The sequence below is a fragment of the Leishmania panamensis genome, assembly GCF_000755165.1.
Source record: "Leishmania panamensis strain MHOM/PA/94/PSC-1 chromosome 19 sequence".
Taxonomy (NCBI): Eukaryota; Euglenozoa; class Kinetoplastea; order Trypanosomatida; family Trypanosomatidae; genus Leishmania; species Leishmania panamensis.
In genome coordinates this window covers 479,272-507,005 of record NC_025864.1, presented here as the reverse complement: position 1 = coordinate 507,005, position 27,734 = coordinate 479,272, and the positions used below count along the sequence as shown (strand labels likewise).

General features: G+C 59.3%; 9 protein-coding genes across 9 annotated transcripts, besides 4 other annotated features; all 9 read right to left on the bottom strand.

Annotated features, from left to right (window-relative positions):
• Window positions 1-249: 249 nt before the first annotated feature.
• LPMP_191150 (hypothetical protein) lies at window positions 250-1,101 on the bottom strand (the record flags this gene model as incomplete). Its single annotated transcript, XM_010699808.1, has 1 exon — window positions 250-1,101. One exon carries the CDS (start codon window positions 1,099-1,101, stop codon window positions 250-252), a length of 852 nt encoding a protein of 283 aa, XP_010698110.1.
• A 2,419-nt stretch (window positions 1,102-3,520) lies between these two features.
• LPMP_191140 (hypothetical protein) lies at window positions 3,521-4,354 on the bottom strand (the record flags this gene model as incomplete). Its single annotated transcript, XM_010699807.1, has 1 exon — window positions 3,521-4,354. The coding sequence occupies one exon, from the start codon at window positions 4,352-4,354 to the stop codon at window positions 3,521-3,523; it is 834 nt and encodes a 277-aa protein (XP_010698109.1).
• Window positions 4,355-5,136: 782 nt separating this feature from the next.
• On the bottom strand, window positions 5,137-5,832 carry LPMP_191130 (RNA binding protein, putative; the record flags this gene model as incomplete). The annotated part of the gene is made up of 1 exon (XM_010699806.1): window positions 5,137-5,832. The coding sequence occupies one exon, from the start codon at window positions 5,830-5,832 to the stop codon at window positions 5,137-5,139; it is 696 nt and encodes a 231-aa protein (XP_010698108.1).
• Window positions 5,833-6,364: 532 nt separating this feature from the next.
• Window positions 6,365-6,871, bottom strand: LPMP_191120 (hypothetical protein; the record flags this gene model as incomplete). Its single annotated transcript, XM_010699805.1, has 1 exon — window positions 6,365-6,871. The coding sequence occupies one exon, from the start codon at window positions 6,869-6,871 to the stop codon at window positions 6,365-6,367; it is 507 nt and encodes a 168-aa protein (XP_010698107.1).
• A 497-nt stretch (window positions 6,872-7,368) lies between these two features.
• Window positions 7,369-7,454: a repeat region.
• A 622-nt stretch (window positions 7,455-8,076) lies between these two features.
• Window positions 8,077-9,462, bottom strand: PEX12 (peroxin 12, putative; the record flags this gene model as incomplete). Its single annotated transcript, XM_010699804.1, has 1 exon — window positions 8,077-9,462. One exon carries the CDS (start codon window positions 9,460-9,462, stop codon window positions 8,077-8,079), a length of 1,386 nt encoding a protein of 461 aa, XP_010698106.1.
• A 965-nt stretch (window positions 9,463-10,427) lies between these two features.
• LPMP_191100 (hypothetical protein) lies at window positions 10,428-15,815 on the bottom strand (the record flags this gene model as incomplete). The annotated part of the gene is made up of 1 exon (XM_010699803.1): window positions 10,428-15,815. The coding sequence occupies one exon, from the start codon at window positions 15,813-15,815 to the stop codon at window positions 10,428-10,430; it is 5,388 nt and encodes a 1,795-aa protein (XP_010698105.1).
• Window positions 15,816-16,732: 917 nt separating this feature from the next.
• Window positions 16,733-18,466: a repeat region.
• A 1,106-nt stretch (window positions 18,467-19,572) lies between these two features.
• On the bottom strand, window positions 19,573-20,709 carry LPMP_191090 (hypothetical protein; the record flags this gene model as incomplete). Its single annotated transcript, XM_010699802.1, has 1 exon — window positions 19,573-20,709. The coding sequence occupies one exon, from the start codon at window positions 20,707-20,709 to the stop codon at window positions 19,573-19,575; it is 1,137 nt and encodes a 378-aa protein (XP_010698104.1).
• Window positions 20,710-22,671: 1,962 nt separating this feature from the next.
• Window positions 22,672-22,821: a repeat region.
• Window positions 22,822-23,972: 1,151 nt separating this feature from the next.
• LPMP_191080 (hypothetical protein) lies at window positions 23,973-24,854 on the bottom strand (the record flags this gene model as incomplete). The annotated part of the gene is made up of 1 exon (XM_010699801.1): window positions 23,973-24,854. The coding sequence occupies one exon, from the start codon at window positions 24,852-24,854 to the stop codon at window positions 23,973-23,975; it is 882 nt and encodes a 293-aa protein (XP_010698103.1).
• A 1,095-nt stretch (window positions 24,855-25,949) lies between these two features.
• On the bottom strand, window positions 25,950-26,579 carry LPMP_191070 (hypothetical protein; the record flags this gene model as incomplete). The annotated part of the gene is made up of 1 exon (XM_010699800.1): window positions 25,950-26,579. One exon carries the CDS (start codon window positions 26,577-26,579, stop codon window positions 25,950-25,952), a length of 630 nt encoding a protein of 209 aa, XP_010698102.1.
• A 560-nt stretch (window positions 26,580-27,139) lies between these two features.
• Window positions 27,140-27,653: a repeat region.
• Window positions 27,654-27,734: the final 81 nt, after the last annotated feature.

The following is a 27,734-nucleotide window of genomic DNA, read 5'->3' as shown; positions in this document are numbered from 1 at the left end:
TGCGTGCAACACAGCCCGAGGTCTGCATGCATGCATCGTCACTTGTGTACGCCTCTCTCTCTCTACACGAATTTGCAAGAGGTTTGCTTTTCCATCTCTGCATGAGCCCCCCCCTCCCCCTCCCCCCGCCTCGCACATGACCGTTCACTTGAAGTGGATGACGCACTTTTGTCAGCTTCATTTTCGTCACCTCGCACGGCTCCTCTTCTTGCCTGTAGCTCGACCGTTTGACGCTCCAGCAGTTCGCCATCACGCCATCCTCGTAGCCCCGGCCTGTGCCGCTACGAGATCGGCCATGAAGTTAGGGCTGGCACCGCATGTGTTGGGCATCAGAATGAGCTGATTGGACTTTCCCGAGCCCACCTCCTTCATGGCGTCAAAGTACTGGTTCAGCAACAGCAGGTTCATGACGTCCTTCGCGCACATGCTTGGAACAGTGTTCACGAATGTTTCGATGCTGCTCTTCAGGCCATTCATAATCGCCTTGCGCTCCTGGGCGAGGCCCACACCAGAGAGTCGCTTCTCCTCGTAGTCTGCTTCAGCTGCCTTCACCGCCAAAATCTTATTCAGCTCCGACTCATGCTCAGCTGCCGTGCGGCGGTACGCGTTGATCTGTGTCTGCGAAATGGCCATCTTCACGCTTAGGCTCGGCTCGATGCGAGTGAGCAACGTGCTCTCCAGCGAGAATCCAAAGCTGCGCAGCTTCTCGGTCAGCTCGGAGCCAACCACTTTTTTGATTTCATCAGACATGAGGAACAGCTCATCCAGTGTGTACTTTGGTACTTCACCACGCACGATACTGGCGGCGAAGCTCGCGATCTGCTCCGAGGGGTTTGAGAAGCGGTAGAAGGCATCTTCGGCGTACTCGGGGATAACCTTGTAGTGCAACCGGGTCTCGATGTTCACAACGGCGTTGTCACGTGTTTTGGTTTCCACTCGAACGGTGGAGATGGCGACCTTGAGCGAGACGACGCCGCGCACGGACTCGACGCACGGTATCACGCAGAAGCACCCTGGATCGACAATGCGGTCAAATTTGCCGCAGTTTTCAATAATGCCAACCTCTGACGTCGACACACACCCACAGCCACAGGAGCTCATTTCCTGATGAGAGCAGGCGAGGGCAGCGAGAGAGAGAGAGAAAGAGAGAAGGGAAACGGAAGTAAAAGAGAGCACCCAAAGGAGGTGGAGTGAGGCGAGGAGACTGCCCAGACGACGAATAGGCCGATGGGAAGTGCGGAAGCTAAAGGTGGAAGCGAGGCGACAAAGGCTCGGAGGAGGAGGAGGCGCGGAGGCACACACACACACACAAAGCCCACAAGCTCACTCACTCACTCCCAAGTCAATGACGAGAGAGAGAGAGACGTAAAGAAGTCTAAACCGTACGTGCGGAGTGTGCGGGAAGGACGAGAGAGTGAGAGAGAGAGAAGGGAAGGGAAGAGCGTGACCGTGCCGAGGGGGGATCATACGACTAAGTTGTGTGCATGTATGTTGGTGTGTGGCGCAGCAGCAGCAGAGGGGGTGGGGATGCGAGGCGCACAAAACGTAGTCGCCGATGGGGCGTAGAGAGAAAAGAGAACGATGAAGATGATGAAGGTGGCACCCACACACACATGAGAGAAACAAAATCAGCTCAATGCAACGAGTCCTCCAATCGTTTTCGGAAAAGGTGCACACTGCAGCCAGTGCTGAGGGTTCTCCGCATGAAAGGGTTGGGGGATGCCAGCGGGGAGGCGATGAAAGGGTTGGGGGGAGGAGAGAGGAGTAGCGGAGAGCGAGGGCGAAGAAGAGAGTCCAGCTCACTTTCCACGAGTCACGCAGACACTCTCATTCCCCGTGTTCCACTGCGCTACTTCCCCCCTCCCTTTTCCCCCTACCATCGCTCTCCTGCCAGACCACTCTATGCAGCTTGACAGCTGAGAACCAGATGCACTACAGAGGCGGATGCTTCGTGCGCCCTGGATCGTTCTGCCTGAGTGGATCGAAGGATAACTCCCTTCTCTCCCCCCTCTCTCTCTTTCCCCGGCGGGGTCAATCGTTTCTCTTTTACTTCATTTTCACCTACTTTGCCTGCCCCTGTGCTAAGAGGCCCCTCGCCCCTTCTCGCTTCGCCAGGGAGGGGGCGAGGGAGCGCAAGACGAGCGCGCGCAAACACAACACGAGAGAGAGAAAAAAAAAGACCAAGAAGAACGCCAACGCACTATCGGCTCCTCGCATGTGTGTGCGCACAGTTGTACACCGGCATCATTCATAGAAATGCGCAGCTGCAAATGCGCATAGCGGCCTGGTGAGCGATATGCGGCGGTTTTGCCCAGTGCACAGTGCGCCTGCGCGCGCGCGTGTGTGTGTCTGTGCATGGCCACAACAGCAGCAGCCCTCGCTCCCCCTCCTTCCTCTCCCCCGAAGACGGAGAAGGAAGCCCACATGCAGTGGAGCTTCCGTTCTCATGGCGAAGATGGGAAGAGGAGAAAAACAAAGGAGATGGATTATGTAGAGAGGTGGTGGCAATGGGGGGGGCGATAGGTGTTAGTACGTCTGTGATGAGCGTGTGTCTGAAGTGTCTATGCGCAGCACGCCATCTTTTCTCGAGCTTTCTTTTGCATATTAAGCCTCTGCGCAGCTGTAACGGTGATGAGCCTCCATACACGTGCTTGCCTCTCTGCATGCCTCTATGCCTACGTTATAGGAGTGACGCTGCAGGACTTAGAAGGTGAGCGAGAGAAGCGGTGCTCGAGCTGAAAGAGAGCCGACAGGGACGGACATATCTACGCAAGCAGAGATGCAGACTAGCGCTTCAGGGTGAGCGGAGGCGACAACCAAGAGAGAACGACAGTACGCCAGCGCATACGAAGACAGAGGGAGAGTGGTGAGGAGAGGGGCGTGAAGCGACGATAAAGGAAGGATGAAGAGGCATGAGGGAGAGGAAAGGCTCCAACACAAGACGGCCAGGAATGATCACCTCAGTTACGCACGTGGACAGAAGTGGCTTTCGTTCCCTCACCTTCGACTCCTCGCATCTTCATCTAATGATGCCACACCCATTGCCAACAGCAATCAACAACAAGACCAACCCAAGCCACGGGTGCAAGAGGAACCAAACACATGCGGAGATGCACGCAGTGAGAACGCAGATAAGCAAGGATGCAAGAGGCAACACGCACTGAAGAATAGAGAGAGAGAGAGGGAGGGAGTGCAAGCGGGAGGAGAGAAAGAAGGAGCATTACAGCCCACAGACAGACACACACACACAGTAGAGGGCCGGCAGCAACAAAGCGAGCAGAACACATACCAAGGAACACGACAAGGCATCTTACGAAGGGAGGATGAGGGAGGGTGCAGAAGCGTCTGAGATTTATTTGACGGAATCCCTCGCACAACTGAGAGACTATTCGTACACGGCACACGCCCTCACAAACATGGGCACAAAGGCCACCCGACCTCAAAAGAGAAGGAAGTGAACGAGTGTAGCGTGCGCGTGCAGAGGCCACAGCCATGTTTCCCCTCCACCCCCTTCTCCTCTTCACCGCATCATGTGAGTTACGCCCTGGCGCAGCTGCGTCGCCACCTTCTCTAGCCCGCCATTGGATTCCAACATAATGACGCTTGAGCTGCTGTTTGCGGCGATGGCTTGCAGCGTGTCATAGTACTGGTTCATGAGCAGCATGTTCGTCGCGTCGTCGGAGGTCAAGTCACGGACCTCACTCTGCACGTCCCCGATAGACTGCATCAACCCAGCGACGATGGCCTTGCGCTGTTCGGCGAGACCTTCCCCGGAGAGGCGACGTGCCTCGCACCGTGCCTCAGCAGCACGTACGCGCTTTAGTTTTTCTGTCTCAGCCGCGTCCACAGAGGCGACACGCAGGCGCTGAAATCTCTGCACTTCGTTCATTGCCTTCGTAATCTCTGCGCCAGGGTCAATGTCGGAGATGAGTGCGGACACGATCTCGATGCCATAGGTGTTAATGATTGCGTCAACCTCGTCCTTCAGCTGCTGCGAGATGGTGCCGCGCTCGACGTACAGTGCCTCCAGCTTGTACAGCGGGATCTTTGCTCGAATCGAATTCAGCACGTAGTCCCGCATGCACTCCAGCGACGAGTCGCATGCATAATACACCTCGGCGAACTTGTTGGAGGCCACTTGGTACTGTATGACGAGCGATAGCGTGACGAACACATTGTCCTTTGTTTTTGACTCCACTTTCAGCTCATACTCCTGCAGACGAAGCGTAATGCGTCGAACGAGGGTGGAGCCACACCACAGACAGTGGATGCCGGGATCAGCGATGTGGGAGAAGCGGCCACAGGTCTCGACGATACCGACCTCGGACTGGGAGATGGAGGGACAAGTCCCCATCGGTGAGGTGATATGAAAAAGAGAGAGATGCGGGGGAGTATCAGTGAATGAGTGAGGATGGACGAGGATGACGGCGCTGCTATCCGGGTGCCGTTTAAGAGTTTGGCGCTTTGTGTCCGCTCAAGGCACCAAGTAAGAAAGCGAAGGGACGCGGGTGAAAACAAAAATCCCCACGAGAACGAAAGGGGGAGGGAGGAGGGTGCGTGCGTGCGTGTGTGTGTGTGTGTGCGTCTGTACGTATCTACAGAGTCGATGCAAGCGTGCCTCTGCGCGAATGGAGGATGGGCGGGAGAAGGGGAAAGCGAAGGACAAAGAACAACGCGTTCAGAGGCGCGGGATCAGCAGTGAACGTAACGTAGCCCAGGCTCAGTTCCAGTGACATGCCGATGGGGAGGAAAGAGGGGTTGCAACGCCAGGTAATGGTGCGTCTGATTTGGCGAGTTGTACAGTCCCATGCAGCGCGCTCGTGCGGCGCCGAGGGTGTATCACCAAGAGACCCAGACACACCCGTGCTAGCGTATGTTTCTGCCTGTGGAGTTCTGGGCACGCTGGCCTATGCTCCTTCTTTCTCCGTCATTTGACTAGACTAAGGTATGAATAGCGCAAGAGAGGGGATGGTGGGTGGGTGGGTCGGCGAGCACCTCCACACTGCCCCATTTCAACACACCTGAGCCGTCCCCGCATGTCTTTCGCTATCCCCTCGTACGTGCAGCCGCCACGGCATGTTATATTGTCGTTCCGCGCGTAGTGGGGTAGAGAAATGCCAACGAACACCGGCGCAGTTATACCCGCTTGCGCGAAACCCACTGGCCATTTTCCATGACCAGCTCGTACTCGTCATCATCGTCGTCGTCCTCGGCCTGAGCTTCGCCGCCGCCGGCAGTGGTTGCCGCCTGCACCGACTCCGGGCCCGCCGCCGAGGGGTCGTAGCCAACGCCATAGGCGGACGCAGTGACTGTCTCCGACGCATACGCGGTGGGATCGACGCCGTTGGCGACGTACTGCGCATACGCAGAGCTAGACGCGTCCCCATAGCCGCTCCCCTCGCCAAGCTGAGCAGTATCGTTGCCTTGAAATTCAATACCACTCGCCTGTCCAGGGTAGGTGCCGTAGTACTGGTAGTAGTCTTCCTCGCCCCACTGCTGCTGCTGCTGACCCTGCCCCTGCCCCTGCATACTCTCGGCGCCGCCACCCCACGTCCCGGCCCCGACTGCCTCGCTGTTGCGCATCCAGTGCCGGTAGGACTCAAGGAGGTACTGGTAGTACTGGTGGTACGGGTGCTTCGCGTTGAGGAAATCGAAGTACGGATTGTGCCTTGTGCGCGTGCGAACCTTATCTTGATACCGCGCCCCGTCACACGAGGCGACCACGTACTTGGCCACATACTGGATGATCTCATCCTGCTTTGTCGTGATGCCTGGAGGCACGTTGTCGTCCACCACCGACGTGTCGGCACCCGCTTCGTTGTAGTCGGTCATAAAGAGGTTGTAGGCCGTGTTGTGTGTGCGTGTGTGTGACTGCGCGTGTATGATGGCCACAAACGTACAACGGGAGAGGAGGCGATAGGGGGGGGGAGGTGAAGGGCTAATCGCTGGAGATGAGCACGAGGCTGCCAGCAAGAGAGAGAGAGAAGCCACCCCGTATAAGGTGAAAGAAAAGGCCAATCTGCGGCTTTGATGTTGTCATCATCTTCCCGCAGTTGTGTAGCCGTCACAGCAACGGATGAGCTCCCACTTCCCTCCTCCTCTCTGTCTACGTCTTCGACGTGGAAAGGAGTTATATACGCTGTGGCACCACAAAGTACGCGAGACTCCACTCAGGGGTGTTGGCATCCGTGCATAGGCGAACGTGAGGCGCGCGGACCACCGCATTCCATGCAAGTCTTGTAATTCAGCTTAAGCGGACATGCAGAGATGTGCTGTGGCTAGAGTATGCGTGATGTGACAGCCGGAGAGGGGCACTGAGTGCACAAAATCACCACACTTATCGGCATGAGGAGAAACAGACCTTCTACGTGTTTCTCTCCATCCCGGTGTCCACGGTCTTTGTATAGCAGCTGTAGCACATGCGGTAATCCCAGTTATCGTCCTTGATGGCGACGAGAGCGCTCCGCACGGGATAGCCGCATCGGTAGCAGACAAAGGTCTCGCGCTTGCCACCCATCTGGTAGAGCTGCAGCGAGCCACGCTTTGCCCAGGCATACATGGCCTTGTCTACCCGCTCCCGGCTACGTCCACTGCTGTGAGGCGAGGTTGCGCGGGAGAAGGTGAAGTCTTCACTCGGTCGCGTGCGAGCATCTCCTGGGAGGTGGGCGTAGCGCTGATATTCTAGCTGATGTGTCGGTGACCCGGTTTGCAGCGCCGGAGCAACGCGGCGGTGAAGCTGATGGTGACCAATGGGGAAGTTGAAGATCTTGCGCTTGTAGAATTGAGGGCCAGTGAAGTGTTTCTGTCGAATGCTCTTCGCGGCTGTGCGCCGGAGGAGAAAGCTGCCAACACCGCCCTTGATGCCCCCCATGATTGCGCTTGAGAAATACAGACAAACGCGAAAGCAAGAGTGACGAGGGGTTCCCTTGCTCGCTGTTGTCTCTGCACCTGCTCTGCCGGTGCGGCCAGTGCGTCGGTCGGAGACGCAGAGTGGTGCACCCAATCCACAAAGAGAAAAAGAAAAGAGGGAGAGGGCAAGTGGCCGAGCGGAGGAGCGCGACAGCTGTTGTGGGCAGCGTAACAGAGCGCCTTGTCCGTTTCCTTTTTGTTTTCTGCCTCCAGTAGCACAGGAGGAAGTTCCCAAGATGACCGTCGTGCATCAGAGGGTGCACCTGCCCCAGCCTGCGTGCATGCCTATACACACCTCTATGAATACCTAGATACCGATCTCTACATGCATGGGCGAATCTCTAGAATGGCGCGGAGGAGGAGGAGCCCGCAGGCAGGTTTGCACGGCAGGCTCTTTGTTTTTTTTTTTTTGTTTTCCTGCTCTTTTCACTCCTTCCGTCCGGGCAACGCGACGGCAGGGACGACTCGTCGTGTGGATGGCCAGGCGAGTTAGCCGTGGTGCAACACAGAGGCATGGGGTGGGCTGTGGCTGTGCGCATGCGTCTCGTTGTGGGCGTGCTCGTCGTGAGGTGGACCCGCTGGGCGAAGGAGAGAGAATCACATGCCGGGCTCTATTTCTTCTCCATTAAGCGCCATCACTCCAGCAGCACGCGCGGCAAGGCCTTTTCACGCCTTTGCCACTTTCTTTCGCCTCTCCCACGCTCCCATTCCCATCCAAGAAATTCAAACACGCACAGGGGCAGTCCAGCCTCAGACAGCGTAATGACGAAACAAAGGAGAAGTCATCGTCAACGGCCCCATCTCCCTCTCCGCCCCCACTGGCAGAGAAGAGGACGTGCCGGGGAGGACAAGCCTGAAGACGAAAAGGAGCACAGCACGAAAGCCCCCCGACTGCTTTGCTTTAGACGGTCGAGGAGACGCAGGGATCGGCAGAGAGCGTGATGGCGACAGCCGCCACAACACACCTCCCCGCCCGCTCCACGACAATCCAGTGAGCCCGACAGAGGAGTGCACATCGAGACAAGAAGAAGCAAATGTCCAGTGAACCCAAAAAAACACACACGAAAGAGCGAGCCAGGCGCTTGAGTTCTGCGCCCCCCGCTCCTTCTCACCCTCTCGCTTTCCCCCTCTGCGTGTGCCCCCCCCTCTCACAAGTGCCGCGTCGCCTTAGCACTCGAAAACGCGGCGGATCTGCTCTACCCCCATCGACTGGTGCGTGACTGGGCACGTGCGTTGAGCTCGAACGTAGCCTTGCAGGCACGGGTAGCAGCCGACAATGCCGCTGACGAGGCAGACCGCCGCGTTCGTGACGTGTCTGCGGCAGACAGGGCACTCGCCTGCCTTGGGGAGGCTGCTGCGGTCCTCTGGCAGTGGCACGTCGCCGCCAAGCGCTGGTGGGGGCGGTATCGGCAGCCCCTCCTCCTGGATCTGGCGTGGCGAGGACGCCCCGTCGGCGTTCCGTGTGAAGTCCAGCAGTCGAAAGCCACAGAAGACGAGAAGCAGCACCACCCGCGCGATGAGCAGCGCGCGCTGCGCACGGGGGCTCGTCGTGAGTGAGTCCTCCAAGGTACACCGACGCAGGGCGATGCCGAACACGCGATGCAGCGGCGATGTGTAGAGCGTCATCTCCAGAAGGAAGCACATCATGTAAAGGAGCCGAGACCCCTGCTTTATGACGTGGTAGATCGGGTAGACGTACTGCGCAAGGAAGCGCAGGAAGGCTGCTCGGTGCGGGTAGCGGTAAGCATACGCGTTCCGCATGGCGACGGCATCGACGGAGGCGTCAGTGTTGCGCACGTACCACTGCTCCGCCTTTCGCTCCAGGTACGGCTTGAGCGTCAAGAGGAAGAGGGAGATGATCTTGTTGCGGTGGCTAAGCGGCTTAAAGCGCAGGTAGCCGTACGGAGCGTGCTCGGCCTTGAGTAGCTCGACTGACTTCAGCTGCGAGAGTGCCGCGGCGTCCACCTCGCTCCCTACCGCCGCCTTCGCGTCTGTGACGATGATATCCGCAAGCGGAATGGGTGCCGCCGCCTTCGGCGACGCGATCGCCGCGACTGCAGCGTCTGCCGGCGCGCTGGCGTGAACGCGCATCTGCGAGGGTACGTTGCTGTTGATGAAATTTATCGCTCGCTCTTCCGGGGTTGTCACCGGCGGCGGCCCCAGGAGCAGCCAACGAAGGTACCGACCCCGTGCACCAGGCCGCAGTCCTGACGACGACGGCCCAGACGCAGCGGTGGATGATGTGGACAGTAGCGGGGCGGCGGCAAGCGGCCCGTCTATTTCAGCGCGACGCAGGGCAAATATCATCTCGGAGAAAGTTGTGTCGGCGTGTTGCAGCATCAGCCTCTCCAGCATCCCTGACACGGCCAAGTATATCTCATCACTCCACGGAAGCAGCGCAGCCGCCCGGTCACTCTTCTCCGCGAGCAGCGTGTGGGCAAACTGAAATGCTTTGTAGAGGGACTGGCTGATGCTGGTGGTGAACTGCACCTCTACCGCTGTCGGCAGAGGTGAGGAGGTGTTGATCTGCGAGAGGAGGTTGCTCTCAAACATGATGGTTGCCCACACCTTTGATGATTGAGGGGAGGGTTTGACGGCGCGAACTTGTGAGTGCGTGTGAAGATGAAGAGGACGAGAGTTGATGCGAAGGCGCAGTTCTGAGCAAAGTGTATGGGATGGCTACAGGCGCGTGCCCACAGATAGGAGAGGAGAGGGAAGGCGGGGGGAGGGAAAAATAGTGCAAAGCACAAGTATACCGACCCTTTCCGAGAAGAGTTGCGATGGAGGTGTGCATGTGCGTCGCCTTATGAAGGTGAGGGTGGTGACTAGGATGGGAGGATGGGATGGGGGGGAGGGAGCCGACCTGCAGTGAGAGGAGAAGGGAGGAGACCTGAAGGAGGTCGACTGAGTTCTCGCTGGTGTGCAAAACCCCCTCCCTCTCCAATTCATGTCGGTCCTGTGCGTTTTTTTCTCCTCCCCGCCCTGCCTTGCCGAATGTACGCTTTACTACTCGACCGCGTCATGAGAACTGCTTCCCATCCGCTAGCGGTACAGGAAGGAGCGAGAGTGTGTGGGCAATCAGTGCGAGGGGCAGAGGGCGAATGAACATGTTTGGGTGTCCCCTGCGCTCAACGTCCCTCTCCCTTTTCTTGCGGCATGCCCACCTTTTCCACTGCCGCTCCGGCAGCAGCGGTGACAAGGGCAACCGTAAGCCACTACAGGGGCGTCCGCACTGCTGGCGAGTCCATCGAGGGGCGAGGAGAGAGAAAACAAGGCCGAGGACAGTTGACGGTGCTCGAACTGGAGCAGGCAAGCACGCGCTGGTGATTCGCTGAGACTCACCCCGCCCCCCCCCCTCCACACACACACAGACAGACAGACAGACAGACACGCTATACACAACTGTAGCGTGAGTAACGCTCCATGAGAGTTGCAGAGTCGACTGACAAGGCTGGTGTAAGGGGACCTACGCGAGTACGTGTGTGTGTGTGTGTGTGCCCATTAGTAGGGAGTCGGTTTTACGAGAGACAGTACTCCGCCGACCCCGGGAGCCAACCAAAGAGAAGCCGCAGTTGCTGAACGGCATTTGAATTGTGTCCACTGGCTCCGCCACACAAGCCGTGCAGGACTTGGCTGCCCCACCATTCCCAAAGACGTGCTCCTATAGAAGAGAAGGGAGCCGTCTGCTGCTGCTGCTGTGCTTGTGCTGTTGTCGTTCCAGCAGCATCGACGCCGTCGCTACCGTTGATCGTTGATGTTGTGTACAGGGAGGCCAGCGCCATGCAGCTGCAGCGCATAGCGACCTGCACCGCTACTCGCCGAGTTCGGGCTGCACCGTCCATCGCCTGCTGTGGCGGCAGCGAAGTGGCGGAGCCAGAAGACTCGCCGTGGCTGTGACTATCACCGCTCGGCACAGCGTCCACATCTAGCGAAGTGTACGCACTCGCCAGCAGTGCCAAACCATCGGCTACGTAAGGATGAAGAACGCCCAGATGTTGCTTCGCAAAGTGTGTGGCTTCTTTGAGCTCCCGCGCTGCTGCCGGTTCATCTTTGTCTTCGCATAAAAGTGCCGCTCCGCGCAGGAGGCGGAAGAGCACGACATTTTGCGGCGTCCACGCAGCGGCAGGGGCTCGCTGAGGGGCAACTCTTTCAGTTCCCGTTGTTATCGAGGGCCCTGGTGCCGCTCGGGGCGCCACGTGCACGCCGTGTGTCTCGTAGTGGTCGAGGAGGACGTCGATCATGCGTTTCAGCACGTCACCGGCGCGGTGCTTCTGACTCTGCGGGAGCATCCTTACGTGCGGGCCCGAGGGGCAGGGAACTGCCGTTGCCACTGAGGAGGCGTTGTGGGCGTTTGCGTAGATGCCTTGTGCGCGGCGTGTACCGCCGATTCCGCCATCTGACTTGACCACAGTACTCTTATCAACTCTGTCACTACTGCCGTGGCTCTGAGGACTGCGTGTGACCTCCTCAGCACAGCCGACGTTGGCCCCCTTTGCACTAATGTAGGAGCTGCCCTTGAAGGAGCGCCCCGCTCCGCCGCTCTCGTCGTCGTTGTCCTCGTTTTTCACCCCTTGCACTGCCGCTCGGGTGGTGTCAGCTGACATTATGGCAGGCTCGAGTTGAATGCGGTGCATCTCCGTCGGCAGTGTGGCGTGTCGGCTGCGCAGCGTTGGGGTGCTCGTTGGTGTTGTTTTTAGGCTATCCAGTCGCGCCACGCGACGTTGCTGATCCTCAACAGTGGTGTTGAGGGTCGTGGTGGCGTGGGACGGCGAGGGGAGCGGCAAACACGACGGTGACGATGACGCTGATTTCAGCGTCAGTGATCGTGGGATCGCTGTCGACAGCGATGGCGACTCATTCATATTGCGCGTGGACTGCTGCTGCTGCTGCTGCAGGTGCGGCGTCGAGGTATGCAATGGCGTCGTGAGCAGTGAGGAGAAGTCACAGCTCACGGCCGGCCAGACTAGCTCTTCACCTGCGGTCACAAGATGAAACACAGTCCATGCCTTCAAGATGTAGAGGAGCAGAGAAAGAGATGGCGGGGTGTGCAAGGAGATGCAGGCGGCCCGCTCAGCAGCGAGAAGGTGCAGGTACGGCAGCCCAACGTCCTGCGCCACGGTGGATTCCTCTTGCGGAGGAATGGCAAAGGCCGCGGCACCGCCGCCGTTGCTGATGTAGTTGTTGTGATGCCCACTCAGCGAGTGTGGCTCGTACGGCGCTACACCATTGTCATTGCTGGCGTGAATGGAGGAGGTGAATCCTTCCGTTGATAGCCATCCCTGAGCAAAGGCGTACAGCACGTCCTGCGCGGTACTGCTTTCCCCATCCCTGTCCCCGCTGCTCACGGAGTTGGCTCTGCCTTCGCTTCCATCTCCTTTCTTTGCCAGCGGCTCTGTGAGAGCTGGGAGCCTCCGCAGGCTCATACACGTCGCGAGACACGCCAGCAGAACGTGCATCTCAGGGATCAGCGTCAGCTTTGCCTGCCGATGGAAAATGTGCGCAAACTGCTGCCCTTCGCGGAGGTAATGCGCCGCACGCACGAGAGACAGCTGCGTGAGGTGGTGGCGCGCCATGGTGACCAGTGCCGCCGCCTTGATCTGCACTAGCCCACGAAGTTGCTCTGGGGTTGAGCACTGCAGCTGATCCGGCAGTAGAAAATGTCGCCTGGGTTGGGATTCGTTGACGTCGCTGCTACTGGGGCTCTTTCCGTTTCGGTAATCCGTGGTGCCCATGACGCGTGCGCTACCGCTCTCCCGCAAGCCAGCGCCAGGTGAAATGCCCCACGTATTCCCCGTCAGTTGCAGCATTTCTGCGTCGACAGTGAAGAGGAGTCGCGCCATGAGCTGCTCCGCATTCTGCAGACCAAGTCGTAAGATGGGGATCGATGGTGTTGTCGATGATGTCACTGAGGCGGAGAAAGCTGCTGAACTTCGAAGCTCCTCGGTGCCAGTGGCAGAGGCGAATGCACTGGTGTGCACAGTGGTGGCTGCCCGCATGAGCACCGTCACAAGCTCTACATAGAGCTGCAAGGCTCGGCGGACGCCAGGAAACACCCAACTCCACGAAGGCGGCCTCAGCAAACGAGACGCGGCTGTGTCGGACGCTTCGTCCACCAGAGGCGCCGGTGATGGCGACGACAACGGCGAGCGGCTGCGCTTTCGAATGGCCACCAGGGATGTGTCCTCAGGGTGACTGCGCTTTGGTAAGGAGTTGCCTACGTCGATTTCACCTGCGGCAGCTTCTTTGGGCAGATTAGCGGGCGCAGAGACATTCTTTGCCGTACCTTCGCCAGAGGACCGCGTAACGTCGGTGACTCGCGATGAGGCGGAGAGGAGCGACAGAGCATCGCTCAGCTCCCGCTGGAATCGAATGACAACGGGAAAGTTGTCCCGTAAGCCCAACTCCACGAGGCACCACAACAGTGCAGCTTCGTGCGTGATATCCGGTGTCGTTCGTGCTGTAGCATCTGCCGGCGCACGCCAACCGAGGAGCGGGGCAGCTTGCACACCTTTACATTGGTCGCGCGCACCACCGTCCTCGTCGTCGTCGTTGTCGGTGACCTCCTCTTTCCGCCTCTTCTCCGCCTTAACGTTTGTATTGACGACTGCTGGTGTGCCGGAGGTTGTGGTTACAGCGGTGCCACCCGAGAGACACCTGCCGAAGAGAAATAGGTTGACCGTAGCGTGCTCCACCGCGCGGTGCACCACATCGTGGATGACGGCGCGGGCGTCTGCGTCGTCCGTGCCGAGCACCGCGTTGAAGGGGGAAAACGCCTCCCGTGCCGAAGGACGGATTTGATGACTGCCAAAGAGGGCCGTGTAGGTCGAGTCACTGCGGTAGCGCTGCAGGAAGGCCAACTCCTTTGCCTCCTCAAACGCGTCGCCTCTTTGACTCGCATTCCTGACATTCGTGCCTGGCTCCATGGCACCGCCGTTGATGGGTTGCGGCTCTGTACCCCCGCTGCCGGCGGTGCTTCGCGCCATAAGGTCAACGGCAGAGAGCGCACCGTGATGCGCCGCGGAGAGCGGCTGCAGCGCGGGTGTCGCGGCGGACTGCTGGCAGAGCAGGTACACATAGCTGAGACAGTGGTACAAGCCCAGAGCCTCCGCGGCCAGCCGGATGTCGAAGCCGAGCGCGTAGCATGGGGCGACGCCGGCGGTAGCTGCCGTGGTGGTAGCCGTGGCGACGCCAGGCGGTGGCACTAGAGTAGACGGGTCGCAGGTGCAGTGCAGCGCAGAGAGGCAGAACGTGCTCAATCGACTACGAACGCACCGCAGCGCCTCACGCCACGCCACGCCTTGCTCCCGCGCGTCCACACTCCCTCTCGGAGGCGGCCCGGCTGTCACATTCGCCCTCATCACGCCTTCCTGTTCCTCTTCTTCTATCCACCGCACCACTGTCATATAAACTCTCGATAACTGATGTAGAAGCTGAAGGCTCTCTTGATAGCGCCGGTAATGCAGACGCAGGTCTGCAGTGCGTGCCTGCATCTGGGCACTGGCATCTGCGAGTGAGGATACTACGGCACTTGAGGAAGTTCGCAGCGGCAGCGGCAAAAGTGGCGGTAGCGAGCCACACGCTTGCAGGATAGCGTAGTGTACCTTGCACTCCTCCACCTGGATCATGGCAGCGCAGGCACGTCCCTCTTCGGCAATCAACCGCCCGATCAGGCGATCGAAGGCAGGCAGGAGAGGCAGCTGGACTGCGGAAGTTGTAGTCACTGGCAGCGATGCGGATGTGCCTGAGGCACTTTGCTGCTGCTTCAGACTCGGCGGCATCCAGCGTTCTTGCAGGTCTTCCCACAAGAGCCGCACCGTTCGGGCACGTGCAGCATCGGTGTACTGCTGCGCGAGCCACTGCCGCGCCTCTGCCAGACACTGTAGCGCGCGCTTGTGCTGAGCGCGTCGGTGGCATATGAGCGCCTGCAGCACATGGGCGCGTACGACGAGCGAGACCGCAATCGTTATGGTCTCACTGGCCGGCCCAAACACGAGAGGGGTGGACAGGAGATGCTGTCCACTGCCCTCGCTTGCACCATACAACCCCTCTGCTCCATCCACAGAGGCGTCGCGCACCGGCCAGGCCAACGTGAAGCTGGAGAGTGGCCAGGCTAGGGCTGTGACGGTGGCCTGATTGAGGAAGTACATGCTTGCCACCCGAGACTGTACCCCCGCGCTGATGCCACCAGCGTCTGTTGTGAAGGGGGCAGAGGACGAGCGGGCGCCTGCAGCGGCGGAGCTTCGGCTGACGTCCGCCACCTCTTGCAGCACGTCTTCGAGGATGTGAGAGGCGCTACGGCTGCCTCCGCCCCCGCCGCCACCCCCTGCAGCGCTATTTGAAGTGCGGTAGGATTGATACCACAAGGGTCTTGTGGAGGCCGTCTGTTGGCACGGCGGCAGCAGGGCGGCTTCAGGGACGGTGTCAGTCGACACCAAAAGAGACGTCGATGCAAAGACAGGCGCCAGTACCCGCTCTGCCAGCTCCAGCGCCTCTAGACCGGCGGAGCAGCTGAGTGTACGCAGAGCGGGTGCGGCTGGCGAGGTGGCACTTGTTGATGACACCTCTGTACGCACCGCAGGCACGTCTGTAAACAAAAGATACTCGGCGGCGCGCAGCCGCGTGACAAGTTCTTCGCACTTCCACTCGGCATCAAAGGCGGTGACGTGCAGTGGGAGTGCATCCTTGGACGTAGTCGCTGTGGGCAGCGCGGCTGTGCTTGATGCCTCGCCTCTACTGCTGGTACTCGATTTGCCCGCCGTCGCTCCGCTCGCACGGCGCAGAACCGGCGGTGGCTGTGTCAAGACGTGATGCAGAAGAAGAAACCCATGTAGAGGCTGGCCGTTCTGCACCACCATACCCTCCGCGAGGCTCCACACACGCCGTATATAGTCCCTGCTGTCCTTCATCGCTCTTGCCTTCTTTGTTCACTCAGCAAAGTGGGCCTGTGCCTGAGTCGCTTGTGCGACTGCAAATCTGTACGGGATGGAGAGGAGGAGGAGAGGTGGAAGGGAGGAGAAGATGCGGCTTGGGGTGGCTTGCTACAACAACGCGACACGTATACGCGAGTGGATAAGAACGCGTAGGTGTGGGTCTGCACACCCTATCATCCACTGGATAGCGCTGCATCGGAGCTCCCGCCTACTCCCCCCCTGTGAAATTGCTACGGATGTTTATTGTCGGCGAGCACAGATGCACAGAGACCGCAGGTGCCGTAAAGGATGTCGAATCAAGTGTGTATGTGTGTGTGTGTGTGGAGGTACGCATTGGTAGCAGCACTACCTAAGGGTGTGCTGCTGTCTGGCCCGCCCCCTCCTTCCCATGCGCTGCACCGCAGCTTTCAACGATGACAGTCATCGCACCCAGTCAAGTAACCTTCACTTTTTTTTTTGCCTTTATTCCTCGCATTGTCATTGACTCAGCTTAGCTTGAGTCGCTATAAAGAGCGAGCTGTGCAGAACGACGGGCCCAGCCTCTCAGCGTTCCCGTGTTTCCATGATGAGCACCAGGTAAACTTTGCCAAGTTTCTTCCGCTCGGTGTCTACAGTCACCCACCACCCACCCACACACACCGTTGGAAAAGAGGCGGCAGCGGGGGTGCGATGCCCTCCCTCCCTCCGCCCCATGTATGCAGAGGAGAAAAAGGATGAAAGCATAGCAGGAAAGAGGGAGAAAGAGTCCACTACCTTTGTCAGTGAAACGAACTGCTGCCGCTGAGGTGCTTGCGCCCAGCTGCACATCCTTTGCACTTGCTTCCGGCAGCATGCCCGCGCGACCATGTGAGAGAGAAGCTCCAGTCAAGGCTCTCTGGTTTCCGTGCCCTTTACTGTAGCTTCCCTGGACTTGCTTCCCTACAACGTGATGCAGCGTCAGCCGTGTGCTAAGATAGGAGTCGTGCTTGTGGGCTGCACTCGCACGCTTGATTTGAGGGATCACGGCGGTAACGAAGATTAACGTAGACCCGCACCTTACTCGCCGGGCCGTCGACTTCTCCGATGATCATCCCGCCTGCGTCCGCTTCCACGAGAAGAACTCTAAGATGGCTGGATTTACCTGTGGCGTCCCACAGAGATCAGTCCGAGGCCCTCGGACTGCGCCACGTTTTCTTTGCTGATGGCCCCAGACTCCTCGCGTCCTCCGCAGAGAGGGGGGTCATACGAACCACACCACAATCCGCCCTTTGGAGGGCAGAGCACTGGGCACTGGAACACCCCATGAGTCCGAGCGCCTCCTCATAACGAGGTACGCACACTCTGGTGCGCGGCCCCGCAGCCTACTGCAGCTCTCAGCTGCGCGCATGTACTTGGAAGAGGGTTGTCACTCTCGCCCTCCCGGCGTGGACCGCCAGCCAATCGGTGCCATTGGCCGACACGCTGCGGAGGTCATCGAAGCAGCCACGACTCGACTTGCCAAGCTGGGGGGAGGGGGGGCAGCCTGCCCGCACGAATGGAGTCTGCCAACGAACGTCTTCCGCTCTTTCTACACAGCACTGCTTGAATCAGAGCTACTCTACGGTGACACCACATGGTGGAATGGCGCTGGCCAAAACTGCGGGAAGGCCCCCTTGAGCCCATTTCACGCCAGCGCAGCTGCAGTCATCACGGATACGCCAAAATACGCAGACAACAGAGACCTGCTCGAGGAGGCCGATCCCTTGCCCCCGACCCCGTAGTGCCGCGGCGCCGCGCCCGCCGGATGACGGTGTAGCCACAGCACTTTGGCAGCTCTCACACGGGTATGCAGGCATCGACCCCCTCGGAGCTCCACACGCGTACGCGCCTCCCTCATGCGCAGCGGTCGCGTGTACTCCAGCGCATCACTCCCTGGCGGGTTGCAAGGCGGACTCTCCGGCCGGAGAAAAGCCGGCGACAGGAGGCTGCGACCCCTTTGCGTGCAGCTATCGAGCTGAGTGTGAAGCAATGGGGCTGCGCTTTGAACTCCTGCGAAGACAACTAGGTTAGCCAAGAGACAGAGGAATACGTGTGGCTGTTATCACAGACACCCTCTCCCTCCCCACGGCGCTTGGCACGGGCCCTACAACGGTGCAGGGTGGCACAGTACAACGCACGTGGACCCCAATGCTGGCGCTACTCGACCGTCGCGTGCACCACTCGCTTCAGCTTGTCTAATCCGCAGTAGCCAAAGGGCGCCGCAGCGAAGATGCTACGACTGCAAAATCGGCAATGTCAGAATCCCCGACGCCAACTGCATAGACAACGCACCTGGTCATCGGTCTCAGACGCCAGGCCAACGCCCTCCCCTGTTACCCGCACGGCAGACGCCGCCGCCTCCGTCCTCGAGCAGAGCCATGGGCGCGGCTGCTTGAATCAAGGCGCACAGTCCGCCCGAGTCCGCCTGGCACGGATCGTGCAGCACGCATGCGAAGAAGGGGCGATGAAGGACTAGAGGAGCCGGTTAGGCGCTTGGCCCGATGGCAGGAACGGCCCGTCTTGGACGGCCAGGCGAGTTAGCCGTGGCGCAACACAGAGGCATAGGGTGGGCTGTGGCTGTGCGCATGCGTCTCGTTGTGGACTTGCTCGTCGTGAGGTGGACCCGCTGAAGGAAAGAGGGGTGGCTCAGGCCCGAATAGACGGCAAACCCTAAACCAACGCGGCGGCCGAGGAGAGGAGGCGATGGCGTCAGAGAAGACGCATAGGAAAGTGCGGGTGGGGGCGGTGAACGCTGAGGGTGGTGGCGCGCTCAAAACACACACGAGGCGCAGAAAAACAGCGAGCCAAAGGAGAGGGCGGGGGGAGTAGGAGGAGCGGGGGTGACTGTCCTTTTCAGTTCACTTACGCTGTTGTCAGTGCCTCGCTGAAGTGTAGCATGTCCTGTGGGGCCTGCACAGGTAGGCTTGCGCAGTGGTGCGTCGAACACCAGATTGCCGTCGGGCGAGCAGCAGCGTCGTTTACGATGCGTTTCACACGCGTGCACGTGAGCGTGAGTCCTGGTGGACGGAGTGGAGTGGGTACGGTGGCTGAGGAAAGACAGGGCGAGAGATGGGAGAGACAGGGTGACCCATTTACACCAGAGACAGAAAGAGAACAACGAGGGTGGTGGTGGTGGTGGTGGTGGTAGGGTGTGAATCCCGAGAGAGTAACAGCTGCCGTTGTTTCTGCCCTGAGTCCTTCTGCCCTTATCCTCTTCCCCTCCTACCTCATCCACGTATGATGGCTTGCAGCTGCAACGGGTTCGGTCACTCACTACCAACAGGCTCTCAATGCCATGACTCTCCCATGTCGGATGCAGGGTGTGCGAGGGGTGGGGGGAGGAGGAGACAGCAGACGCCGTGCTAGCGATCTTGACTCCGAGGACAGCTTAGCATCACTGTCATCTTTGCTTCTCGAAGCGCCTCTTTGGTAGTTACCGTTCATTCGTGCATTGACTGTCCGTACAGGTCCAGCACGATCCAAACCGCATACAGGAGAGGAGAGGAGAGGGGGTGGGGGGGAGGGCGAAGAGCTGACGTAGACCCCCCGACACCCCAGCGTAGTGGTTTGTTCACGCGAAGGCGTCCACTTGACTCATAACTAAGCAAAAAGTGACTAGAGGCACACACACGCACACACACGCACAGAGGCGTACGCGTCTTGAAAGATCGGTGGCACACCGAGCGGCCCCCCTCCCCAACCTCGTACGGCGGAGGAGGAGGGTCGCTGCGGGAGTTTAGAAGTAGCGATGCGGGCGGAAGCCGGCCGTCGCCACATCCTGCTGCCAGAGCGAGCGGGATTTGCGTTTCCAGCCAAATCCTTTCTGGTCAAGCCGTTCTTGCATGAGCTGCATGTGCGGCCCGCGTACCCCACTGCTGCGCATTGCGGCGCTCCAGCTGTGTCCCATCGGCTTCAGCATCTGCAACGGCAGCCAGCGCTGCGATGAGAGTGGGGCACTACTGCTACTGCGCGCACCGTGACCGCTGGCCAAGGCGGCAGCCGCAAAGGGGTGCACCGGAAAGCTCGTGTGGTCTGCATGTAGGGTGCAAACAGTGGTGCTACCGCTCCGACTACCGAGGCGGTCAACTGGCCGAGTGAAGATGGAGAGTTCTGAGGGTGGTGGGTGCGCTGCGGCGCCGCGCAGATGCGCCGTTCGCGACGCGTCGTCGGCCTCCTCTGCCGGAGTATCGTAGCGACCCTCTCGTGTCGCGCGATATACTGCCGCGTACTGACTGCGGCGGCTCAGTGGGAGGGGGTACTCAAGCGGCATGTGCATCTTTGCGCAGATATCAGCGTCGCGGAGGCGTTGCAAGCAGTCCTCAGTGCGAATCCGAATCGCCTCCGTACGCGCACGAATACCGATGTTGACAGGAAACAGCCGCATCGCAAGTACGTTGTTCGTATCATACTTGGTGTACGGCAAGGAGGAGTTGTGATGCCGCTCAGGATGGTGCTGCTCAGTGAAGAAGGCACCCATGTCGAAGCCGTCACCGTGCCCGTCTTGCAGCTGCTGTTGCTGCTGCTCCCCGTCCAGCGTACTCGCATCTGCACCGACCTGACGTTGGATGGCCATATTGATATTTTTGTAGCCGTGCAGGTCGCGTGGCAGCTGCATCTCGAGCCCAAGATCGTGCCGCTCTGCAGAGAGGGACGGCGGTGGCAGATTCTCGCTTCGGATCTTGTGAAGCACGAATGGCGGCTGCACGAGATACTGCACGCGAACGCCGCCGTAGAGCATCTCACAGGCGGCCGCACGACGAAGCGCGTAGGGCAAAAGTGCATTGGAGCACGACTGTTGCTCGGCCTCTGGCGCTGAGGTCAACGCACCAGCACCCCCCTTCCTTGCCGCAGCACGGATGCTCTGCTTCAGCATGACGATGCCACACTAGCCGCCAAGCAGCAGTGAAAGAGAAAAAAACAAAGAGAGAGGAGAGGGAGGCGCCGTATGTCGATGTCTCCTCCTCTCGTTCGATGATGTCTGCTCCGCACCCCGAGTTTCACGTATGCGCTAATGCGTCTGGGTTGGGAGGGAGGGACGGAGGGAAGGAAGGAGGAAGAGAGTCCGTTGGGAGGGCGTGGCGAAGAGTAGGATGGGCATGGCGAAGGCTGAGATGTCCATTTTCGCATTGTCTGTGCGCACGCGCACCTGCAGAAGTGCCATCCACGCGTGGAGCGCTTCATGTGAGGTGGAGGCTCGAATCGATAGTCCAACACACCCACCCACACATCACATCACATCACATCGCATCGCATCGCATACTGTGAGATGAAGAGAGGAAGACCAACGCAGGCAAACGTTGAGGGCCAGCAGGGACCCGACCATGGCGACCGGAGGCAGCAAAAAGACAGAAATGGCAGGCGGGGGTCCTCTCCCCCACGATCCCACTTTTTTGGCCGGGGTCCGTTACGCTTTCCACAGGTCACCCAGGAAGACGGGCGTGAGGGGAGCGGCTCGCGAGGCGCGATCCAGAGCGTCCTCACAGCGACTACCTCCTCGGTGTCCGCATTTCCCTGGACGGCCTTCAGCTCGAGTGCGTATCAGTGCTTACTGTGACATCACCGATATGATCAGCCGCGCTCCCCCCTCCACTTCCGTTGTTGAGTCCAGCCCCGGCTGCCACAGGATTCGGCTCGCTTTCGATGATCAGCGACGCATGAGCTCAAGCGAGGGAGTCGCTAACCTGCGCCTAGGCTTCTATCGTCACTGGTGTTGCTGCCGTGTCTGACCTAGACGTAGACTGCCTCGTCACCATCACTGGCCGCCGGAGTCGTTGGCGTGCCTCATAGCTGCTGCTTTAGCGTCAGTGTAAAGACTACGTGCGTGCAGCTAGACTTGGAGTGCAACGGCGTCGCAGACACTTCAAAGTTTGGCTGCTGCGGTGCACGAGCGTCCTTCCTTCGAAGAGAGCAGAGCGCCGTTGATACGGCACCCGCAAGTCCTGCGGTGTCGTTCTTGTTCGCAGAGAATGTCCACTCTGGCGGGACGTAAGGGTCACCAAACAGCCTGCACTGATACGTAGGCTTCCTTGCCACGTTGCTGCGGCTGCTCTGCCGCATGTCCAATGGCAAGGCTAGGGCAGTGGGAGCCATTTCTTCATTGAGCGGGACCTTTAGCTTTTGGGCAGGCAAGCTCCGAACTTCATCACCAGACACCTCCATCATGGTACACTGCAGCTTGTAAATCGACATCGCCAGCGCTAGCAGCCCGACACCAGTTGCCGAGGCTTTGCCAGCTCGCCCCATGACAACCTGCGCTTCAATTGCCATGTGGGGGAGGGGGGGGGGCGGCGTTGTGCCGAGAGGTATAGAGGCTGCGCAAAGGCAATTCCTCACCGGCCACCTTGTCGCGCAGCTGAGGAATCACGGAACGAGTACTGCTGCTGAACTCGTTAGGAGAACGGTGGTTGTTGTCACGAGCCCCGGGTGATGGAGTCGGCTGCCCGGGCTGGGTCAACTAGGGGTTTAGCTGGTTCAGGAAAGTGCAGTACGACTCACGCAGCGCGTGGAGCTCCTTCTGCCCAACCATCAGTGTACTGCACAGGTAGGCAATACAGGGTGCGTCCCTGTGCTTCTGTGTAAGCTGCCCCTGCGCATTGTCTTGATGCTGTACGAGCGCGGTCAGCTGCGCCTAGGTTACCGTCACTGCCTCTGCTCGTGTTGCGACGGCTGCGGAGGAGCGGCTACAGATCGGAGAACATCAGCCCTCGCAGGTGCGGCCGTCTCTCTGTCAGGATCGTTTTTCATATTCTTTTTACCTCCAGCCTTCCCTGCGGATCCCTGATGATGGCCGCCCCCCCTCGGCGCGTGGCATCGGGGGCCCAGCGCCCACTTATTTCTGGTGTTAGCTGCTCTGCGAAGATGTGGAGCGCAGCCCTGGATCTAACCTGCGCTGTATGCAGTGGAGCTGCGCTGGGCTGAGCGACGCCAGACGGTGCTGGGGGCGGGCGGGGGGGGCCTCAGTTCCCTGGCATAGCCGTGGTGCAGCCCAGAGGCATTAGGTGTGAGTTGTGGCTGTGTGTGTGTGTGTGTGTGTGTGTGTGTAGGCGTCTGTTTTGCTTGCGTGTTCGTGGCGGTATGGACACGCTGAAGGGGGAAGCAACAAGGGCAGCAGTAGAGGCACACTTGCTGGCTGTGGGAGAGGAAGAAGTCGAAGCAAGAGGAGGTATTAAGGCGGAGGACGGTTGGCGAACGCCTGCATAAGACCGCCCAAGGCGGGTTTTGGCAGCGATATATGTGGACTGGTGGTCGGTCATCAGCTGGCGGAGGCGGGGATGTGCGTATGTCTGTGGGAGAGACGGTGGAGTGAGGGGGTTGCGGCAGTTATGGCGCAGGAAAAAAAAAAATGTGATCGAGAAGGAGACGGCGAGAGCGAACCGATGGTGACAGAGGGGGGAAGGTCGAGAGGAGAGAGAGAGAGAGAGGACGCAGTGAGTAGACTTACCACAGTGCTGATGCATACCCAAAAGGATAGTGGGAGAACACGAAAGGCCCCCCCCCCCACCACCACGTCACTGCCCACACCGGTGCATGCGCGAACAGGGAACGCCTAGGCGAAAAGAGACTCTTTTGGCGCCTCAAAGCCCCTTCAGCGCTGTTAACGAGCAATGTGAGCCACCAGGAGAACGGGCGGGGGGGGGGGGTGAGGGAGAGCAGTCTACTCTGTACAAGAAGACACCACGTGTGACAGCAGCACGTGTGGAGCGTTCTCTTGCTTCAACGAGCTGCTCTGGTCTCTCTTTCTCTCTCTCTCTACTTTTCCGTGTGGTGCGATCACCAGCTGATGTTCGTGAGTGCATTACAGAGCGGGTGAGGAAAGTGAAGCAGGCGAATCAGTTCTACAGTGCCTACAGAAACCGCAACGAAGGGAGCTTCTGTATGGAGGAAGAACAGCGACCGACCCGAGAAACAAAAAAGTGATGTACAGCGGTGGCGACAGCTCATGGGATAGGCGGGTAGGGAGGGTGGGGGGAGGCGCGTATGCTTCGTAGGGGCGTGATGTGTCCCATGGCGCTGCGCACATACCTACCCGGCGCGACAGGATGAGAGAGGGGGCGGACTTGCGGGACGAGCACACGAATAATTTACTTCTACTCTTTCCATGATGAGAGACTGTGTGGCCACGTCTCCGTTGCCTGCTCACTTGGGCACGTGCCACCGAGTCTCACCGCGCGACGTTGACGACGACTCACACTGATGTTTGTAGTAGTTCGTCATTTCTGCATGCTCCGGACGTTTCCGTCGATCTTGCCAACGAGGTCCATACATGTGCGGCATGTATTCCTCATCAACGCTGTTGTTACTGCTGTTGTCTGCCCACGCGTGGCGGGTGTCGCGGGCCTCGGTGTGCCGTGCTGACGAGCGACACCTCCCACCACGTGAGTCGCCGCCACCCCGCATGAACGCCATGTCGGGGCGGTGATAGACGCGCTGAGCTATGGCCCGGTACCGCTCTGCATCCGCCCGCAGCTTCTTGATCGTGCGCTTCGCACTGAACACCACCGACGGTTTCGGCGTCAGGGCAGCGGATATGTGGCTTTGCTCATCCATGCGTTGTAGATGCGCCTCGTAATCTTTCGCCAGTGCGTCCGCGCATTTGGCGCAAGTTGTTGCAGTGAAGTAAATCAACGAAGACTTAAAGTTGTGTGCCAGCGCCTTCTGATGGGTGTAGTTGGCTATGTCGCGCGCGCTGATGAAGTCGTTCCTCTGATAGTGGCTCAGCGCCAGGTTCAGGAGGCTGTGCAGGTAGGCGGTTGTGCCTTTCCTAGCGTCGCTGGCGAGGCAATCCAGGTCTTCTTCGATGCGGCGCCGAGTCGCGTCAGGGTCGTCGAGGTTTATAAAGAAGTGGTAACTCTTCCTACGGTGGGCCACAAAGAGGGCGGTGCCGGCTGAGGTGGCGCAGCAGCTGGCTGTGATCGCAGAGGACACACACGACAAGCCGACAATGACGCGGCACGCCGTAAAGGCGGCCGGCTGAGCTGCTTGGCGAGCACACCGGCCTAGGCTATCGAGGCCCCACATGGAATACTTTTTTTCCCGCCGATTGAGGCGGAGGTGGGCAAAATATTGGCAGGCGCGATAGCAGTGCCGCAGCCTGATGCGGTGTGTGTGCACAGGGAAGAGGAAGAAACGAAGACCGAAAAAGCATCTCAAGTGAAGAGTTATGTGACAAATGCCGTAGTCGTGAGAGTCAGTTTCAGCAAAGGCGCGGTGACATGCAGCGTCGGGCGCGACTCCTGAGTGTCGCCCTCGTCCCTCTCCCAGCAAGAGACCCCCCTGCTGTTCTCCCAGATTCGAGAGAGAGAGAGAGAAAGAGGGGCAGCTGAGACACAGAGGAAGGGGAGTGAAGGGGTGGGCGTTTTGGAGAAATAAAATGTCTCTTCCTCGTTATCGCTGCGTGCAATGCCCACGTAGGCGTTCGTGGCTATGACCGTCAGCGATGACACGGTGCACCCTTCTTCTCTCCCTGCCTGCTTCCTGTGCGTGAGTTATAGACCCCTTAACCCGCCTAGGGAATCGGTCGGCGGCGTGTAGTCGAGTCGGTAGACCCCCCCTTTTCCGGTCCCTTTCTGCGCATTTTATAAGCGTCCACGCCCCTCCTCCCCCTCGCTCTCCACACAGACGCGTATGCCGCGTGGAATTCGTCCAATGACGAGGCAGCGTGTGTGTGTGTGTGTATGCGTCATGGGGATGGCGATGGTGATGTCAATGGGACTGATGCTGCTGGAGCAGCTCATGTTTAAACGTTGACGATTAAGAAACAGAGAAACACGGCCAAGAGAAGAAAGAGCAAAGCAAAGCGAAATAGCCTAGTCACGTACGCACGCCTACAGGCACGGCATCCCAGTACGGCCTGAGATACGACAGTCATTAAGACGAAATATCGGAGAGGGCGAGGGGGAGAACACTTGGCCACCTGCAATGCAGAGGGGAGAGGAAAGGCACTTGAACGAAGGCACAAGGAGGCTTCCCCCTTCTCTATTCCTTTCTACGCGTGGGTGCGTGAGGTGAAGGTGAGGGGAGGGGAGGAGAAAGGCAGCGAACGAGCTGAGAAGTACAAGCAACGCCTCTTTCCACTCGTTTCATTCTTCTTCACCACACCGTTGCTCAGCTTTTCTACGCCGGGGCACCGTACGCCTCCGGGAGACGCTCAATGGTGTAGCGATGCTTCGAAATGTACATGATTGGCACACCAGGCACCTTTCGCAGGCGCCGCTTGAGCTCCTGATCGCACGTCGCTACAATATAGATGGGGTGCTGCGTCACGGTGCGCACCACGCAGTCATCCGCGTACTTGCTGTCGCACGTCAGCCGCTCAAATCGCTTGTCGCGTGCCAGCTTCAGCGCAATGCGGAACTTCTTCCCCAGCTTCTCCAGCTCTGCAAAGACGCAGTCGCAAATGCACGGGATGACCTTGGCTAGGAGGCAGTCCATCAAGCCTTGCACTATGTCGAGCTTGTTCTGCATGGAGAAGTTAATGAAGTTTGTGTCTAGCCATATGCGGTACGGTGGGCCGAGGGCAGTGTTGTAGGAAAGAAAGTGTGCCGTGTGCATCGGGGCCGCCTGCGTCACTTGCGCCTTGCGGAAGAGCACGGCGGCATAGTCTTTGGTCGCCTGCTTCGTGGTGTTGGGCTCGGGGCTTTCGTGGTAGCTCTCCGCCTCGCGTTTCTTCTTCATGGCGAGCGACTTCTCCTTCATGAGAATCTTCTTGATGGCATGATTGTCTTGCCGTTTTACTTTGCCCATGGCTGCTGCCGCTCTTACTCTGCTTCGATCTCCGTGGAGGCGCACTCTGCGTCCGTACAGCGCGACGCACAAGGCCACAGACACCAATAAAGCCCGCAGGCGACAGGCAACGTGGAAGGCGGAGGAAGGGTGGCCGAGAAAGAGAAAAGAAGGGTGAGAGAGCGACGTGAGGTTGACGGGGAATAAAGCTGAGAGAACAGAGGTGCGGCACTGACACGCTGGAGGCTAGGGAAAAGGTGGAAGGGGGGGTCTTTTGTGTGCATGTCCCAGACCTACCCATGCAGGGATGGGGCGGCGTTGTGAAGGAGGGGGGCGGGTGGGTGGGTGGGCAGTTGCGACAGCTGCGTTGGCCAGTGCGACTGTGTCACACCACAATATGGCCTCTTTCTCGATTGCACTTGAAGGCGCTACTGCAGGACGTCCTCGCAGCGCAACGGCCGCAGACAAACTCGGGTGAGATGGAGCGAGACGCAGCGCACTACGTGACCGGCCAAGGAGGAGGAACACACCGCTGCACATCGGCAGAGAATACCGAGACGCAGGCTTTCTTGTCTTCTGAGCATGTCCATTCGCTGCCATAGAGCATGAGGCCGAGCGCCTCTCCTCTCTACTCGCCCACCTCCCCGGCCCCGCCACAGGCCCCATCGCGTGGTGCAAAGCAGTCGTGGACGCGCGTCACAGCAATGCGCCCACGCAGTCATCCGAGCACAGCCTCGGCATACAACACTACCCACCCCCGCCTCGCAGCCGCACCCGTCCTGCCGGGTGGCATACGCTCGAGTTACGCGGACACGCTGCCCATCACACGGATAGCGCACGCGTGTGCAGTGCTGCAGGCCGCTCCGACGCAGCGCCACCCGGGACCTGACCGCCGGCATCCGCAGCAATGCATCGAGCCTACCTCCCCCCACGTCGTTGGTGCCTGACCCTGTGAATACCGGAAGTGGTTCAGCACTGGCAGGGATGGACGGGGAGGGAGGGGGGAGGGGGGCTTGCTTGGCCTCCCCCCACACAGTGTGTGCACTGGACCCCGGGATCCCACGTACTGAGGTGTACCCCCGAGTACTATCAGGGAACACCGAAAAAGGTAGGCTGAAAGGGAGGGGCGATGTACGTGCCGTCGCTTTTGCCTGCGGTGCCGCTGGACAACGAGAC